This window comes from Pterocles gutturalis, unplaced genomic scaffold, assembly GCF_000699245.1.
Source record: "Pterocles gutturalis isolate BGI_N339 unplaced genomic scaffold, ASM69924v1 scaffold12629, whole genome shotgun sequence".
NCBI lineage: Eukaryota > Metazoa > Chordata > Aves > Pterocliformes > Pteroclidae > Pterocles > Pterocles gutturalis.
The window spans coordinates 22,100-27,217 of record NW_010128324.1 but is presented as its reverse complement, the minus strand read 5'-3'; the positions used below and the strand labels follow the sequence as shown (position 1 = coordinate 27,217).

The window sequence follows — 5,118 nt, the reverse complement described above, 5'->3', positions numbered from 1 at the left end:
TGAAGTACTCCCTGAAGTTTCTCTTTGTTGGATATTTTTGTTCTTTCATTTGGTCATCTTTACTGCCATATGTTCAGTGAAGTGCTGGACTGGTGAGTAGCATACTCCTGTGAACTTTGAAAGCAGGTGGATTTTGGAAGAACGGACACGTCCTGTAATCTTGAGATGGACTTACGCATCTTTCAAGGACTCGAAAGATTTGAACCGAGAGTTTTTCCCTCGATATACTGTCACTGTTTCATTTCAACAGCTAAGGTGGCACAATTGATGACCAAGTAATCTCATCGTGTTTTCATCATTTCCTGAAGTCAACTTAAATTTTGAATTTCTTTTGCTTCTAATATGGAAACACAAAGATGCAGTGCATGGCATCTTGGAACACGGAAGGAGTTCTTCATAGTATCCCCAAATTGTGGGTTCATTACATGCTTGGCTTTAATAGTAGCCACTGCTATGGATGAGCTGCAGCAGTGTAGCGCAGTATGTAAAGTGAAGTACAGATATCAGCCATTAATTATGTTTCGTTTTCTTTCCACAGTTAAGTTGATTTTACAGAATTTATCAGGTCTTCAAAGCAGAAACAGGTAAGCTGCCAAAAGCTTAACACTTCTCACTGAGTATTGTGACAAGATCATACACGGCCTTTTTCTCACAGACTTGTGGCTGGGAGCTAGGATATGCTCTCCTGAGTGCATGTGGCTGCTGCAGTTAATACTCTGACTACGTGAAAGAGACAACATTTTTGAACGCTGAGAAAACATACATTATTGAACAGAACTGATCACTGGGTAGAGCAGCTTGTCAAAGCAGTAAAGTCATCAGTGTTGGTGAATTACTTCATTTTCTAGTGAAGTAGTTATCCTTTTTCCTTTCTCTTTTTATCATCTAGTGTTGTCTGTGTTACGTTCACAAGTGTCCTGTTCAAAAGTAAACAGGAATTTTTTTTTTCCCTTAGGACTGGGCAGAGATCTCTGGCATACAGTAACTATGCCGTGAAAGACTTTAGGTGTTCTTTAGGTATCGTGGATGGTGAGGAGTGACTTAGGTGGATTTTGTTGCCCTTAGGATAGGGAATATGGAAAGACTTGTGCACGTGTGCTGGTGGAGTAGCTAATTGTTCTGACTAATCAACTTCCAGTGAATCTTGTTTTAATCTTGTTCTTGTGAACTTGTGGGTTTTTTGATTCCTTCTCTCTTGACTGAGACAAGGACATTCATTAAAAAGGCTCTAGCTTCTTAAGTGTTAAGATACTGCAATAGCTGAGTACTAAAGACGTGCTATCATGTGTACCTTTTTGTCTGCAGGTGATTTTTGCTGTGGGTTGAGCTCAGCATGGCTGTAGTCATCCGTTTACAGGGGCTTCCTGTTGTTGCGGGTCCTGCAGATATTCGTCGTTTCTTCTTGGGATTGAATATTCCTGATGGAGGTGTGCATGTTATTGGAGGAGAGATTGGGGAGGCTTTTATTATATTTGCAACAGATGAAGATGCACGGCGTGCCATGAGCTGTTCAGGAGGGTTTATCAAGGACTCACGCATAGACCTCTTTCTCAGCAGCAAGGCAGAAATGCAGAATACCATAGAAATGAGCCGGAAACGATTTGACCGTGGGGGACGAGAAACTATGTCTGGCTCTAGAAGAACAGGTAATAATGGTCCTGGAGCATCAGGTGTTGGAGACATTCCACATTTAGCCATGGCTTTTCCAAAAGGAATAGGTAAACCTGGTTATGGTCCACCAAATCATCCGGAGGCTGGTTTCCATACCAATGGCACAAGACATGGTGATATAGGTATGCCTAAATCAAGCTATCAGTCAAGAAAGGATCCTCATCCATTTAACCCAGATGATCTTTACTTATTTCTGCGTGGTATACCTTATTCTGCAACAGAAGATGAAGTACGTGCTTTCCTTTCTGGGATAAATGTGGATGGAGTGATTCTGATAAAGCATCGCAATGGTTTGAACAATGGTGATTGCTTGGTAAAATTTGCTACGCCTGGTGATGCCTTAGAAGGACTTAAACGTCATAGACAGTACATGGGTCAGAGGTTTATAGAAATAAGCCCATCTACAGAGAAACGGTGGATTGAACGTGGTGGGAGGGTAGACGTGCCAAATGAAATTGATTGCTTTTTGTGTGAAGACCGTTCTCCAAGAAGTTCAGTCTACATGCATTCAAGGAAGCATTCTCATTCAAGATCACCAAGGAGACAAAGAACGCGTTCTCGTTCACCTCCCAGCCAGGAGTATTACATACACTTAAGAAATCTGTCTACTAATGTGGAGAAGAGAGATCTGAGAGATTTTTTCGCTGACCTGGATATATGCAGCAAACAAATCAAGCTTCTAATGGATAAGCATCAGAGGAGGACTAGAGATGCCTTTGTGATGCTAAGGAGTGAGAGAGATTATCAGGCTGCTTTGGGATGTCATCGAAAAGTCCTTCTCAATCGTCCTGTTTACATTTTTCCAATTTCAAGAAAGTCAATGTTGAAAATAATTGATTATTGTGAGAGGAAAAGATCACAGGACAGAGATCATTCTGGACAGGCCATACCAGAAAAAAGTTATCGGGAAGATCATTCTGGCCCTAGGATGTGTGTTTATGTAAGGAATTTTCCATTTGATGTGTCAAAAATTGAAGTGCAAAAGTTCTTTGAGAGATTTGATGTTGATGAAGAAGATATTTACTTGCTCTGTGATGACAAAGGAGTTGGGCTGGGAGAAGCATTAGTGAAGTTTAAATCTGAAGAAGAAGCCATGAAAGCAGAAAATTTAAATCGTCGAAGATTCTTGGGAACGGAGGTATTAGTAAGACTTATATCTGAAGAGCAGATGGAAAAGTTTGGTGTAACTGTACCATTCTCTGCACCAAATGAAATGCAGGATCATTCACATCCATATGACAGAGGTGAGCTTTCCCGTCCAGTTGGTTCACCATCTGGGCCACCACAAGGGCCACCAATGCATTCATTTGGTCCTCCTGGGAACTTTAGGCATCCTTCTGAATTTAGGCACCCTCCTGAGGACTTCATGGGCCCTCCTAAGGATTTTAGAGGTCCGCCACCCCTCATGGATTTTGGTGGTGACAGTGAACATTTTGGCAGAATGGAGTTTGGGAATAATAAAATGGGAAGTTTTCCTGAAGGAAGATTTATGCCGGATCCAAATTTCAGTGGTGGTTCTGAACGTGTTGTTCCTATTCGATTGAAAAATTTACCTTTTAAAGCTACTCCTAATGAGATTCTGGATTTTTTCTATGGCTACAGAGTGATACCAGAGTCAGTTTCTGTACAGTATAATGAACAAGGATTACCTTCGGGTGATGCCATCGTCGCTATGACAAACTATGAGGAAGCTATGGCTGCTATTAATGAACTGAATGATAGGCCAATTGGTCCACGGAAAGTTAAGTTGAGCTTGCTGTAAAGGAGGAAAAGATACTCTAGAATAAAACATTCTAGATTTGACAGTATTGGCGGTTATTTTCACTTTTTTAATTACTGGAAGATGCAGAAGAAACAGTTTCCATCAACGGTTGTAAATAATATCTAGTTCAGTTGTTTAGCTACTGGTTGAAATATCTATATGGTTAAGATATGAGAACTGTATTGTGCCTAGTTCTTGTGGCAGAGAAGAGCCCAGAAATTCTGGAGGACATTGAATGTCTTTACATCAAGGTATAAAAGCATGGAGTTGTAATGCTTTGGGTTTTTTTTAGTTTGCTTTGATTCCACATCCCATGACTTTGCATCAAATAAAAATGCAAGTGCTGGCTAACTGGCCACATAGACGGTTCAAATGGAAGAACTACCTGCATTAGTAAATAACATTTCTTACTGCGGTTAGCTTAATAAAATTAAAAAATAAGTGTTGTGGTTTTTTTTTTTTGTATAAACTGTTCAGGGTTTTTTTTGGTTTCATGTGGTTTCAGGCATTCCTATTAAAAAAAGAAAAAAGAGCTTCCTGTTCACATTAGCTGGCTTTGCAAAGTTTTTTTTAATAAAAAAGAAATTGCCATTAAATGTGTGTCTTATATTTAAAACTTTTATACTTGATGATCTCAACTGTTATGCTCAGCATACGTGGGTCTTGGTGAGAATGGTGCTGGCTGCTTCCTTAGGAAATTTTTTTTTACTTATTAGTTTGTCAACACAGGAACGAAACCATAGTTTACAAAGACTGCAAACTCTGTATTGATCAGTTGGATAGGCTTTCTTGTTCTCCTCCCTCACTGTAGTAATTGAGGCAGAAAATGAATGTTGGAATTAGATCAAGAATTCTGACTTCAGCCTGAGCTTTTGTAGGGGTCCTTGTTTATCTCTAGATGCTTGTAATATGAATATTAACTTGCTAATGATGTCTGGATGCATTCCAGGTTAATCTCTGATTAGTTTTAATTAACATCTGTCACTGGCAACCAAGCTGACAATCAACTATGCTATTTTCTTATGTAAGAACACAAATGCTTATGTCAGTATTTAGAATACTTCAGTGGGTTTGGTACCAGCATATCTAAATTTTAGGAAGAAATAAAAGCTAGCCTGTTTGAAGAAGAAAATGCTTCTTCAGCATTCAGGCTTAGCAGGAAACTTTGGTTGTGTGGATAAGTACTTAGTACCATTGTTGACATTGCAATGGTGCAAGACAGTACTTGGAGTACTAAAGAATTTGACGGAGTTTTAGTCCTCTCTCAAACTAAGACAAAGTTGCAAGTTAGTGATGAAAACTTGTTTTAATGTTTGCTGCAGCAATACCATAGATTCATACAGTAGTTGAGGCTGGAAGGGACCTAGAGGTCTCTAGTCTAACCCCCTTCTCAAAGCAGCATCGACTAGAACAGGTTCTTCAAGGCCTCAAGATTTTTTTTAATATCTGTAAGGATTGAGATTCCACAGCCTCTCTGGGCAGCCTGATCCAGTGACTGATCACCCTCACTGGTGGTCAAACCTTAATTACTTTATGTAAAGTCATCATCATTACTAAACTTCCACCTAAACTCTTTTAAGTAGAAGCAAAGAAGCAACAGAAAAATGTTTTTCCTATAATTTTTAAAAGGCCAGTGTACCTTCCTTTTTTCTGCATATTATTTGTCCTCTGTTTAAGTGCTAGGA

The 5,118-nt window shown here is 39.5% G+C and overlaps 1 protein-coding gene across 1 annotated transcript; it reads left to right on the top strand.

Annotated features, from left to right (window-relative positions):
* The first annotated feature begins 351 nt into the window (after positions 1–351).
* Positions 352–4,029, top strand: RBM12B (RNA binding motif protein 12B). Its single transcript, XM_010079586.1, has 2 exons — positions 352–584; positions 1,306–4,029. The coding sequence occupies exon 2, from the start codon at positions 1,334–1,336 to the stop codon at positions 3,431–3,433; it is 2,100 nt and encodes a 699-aa protein (XP_010077888.1). The 5' UTR covers positions 352–584; positions 1,306–1,333; the 3' UTR covers positions 3,434–4,029.
* Positions 4,030–5,118: the final 1,089 nt, after the last annotated feature.

Bases quoted from the DNA above. Each gene is read 5' to 3' on its own strand.
- RBM12B (XM_010079586.1), top strand. From the start codon at position 1,334: ATGGCTGTAGTCATCCGTTTACAGGGGCTTCCTGTTGTTGCGGGTCCT.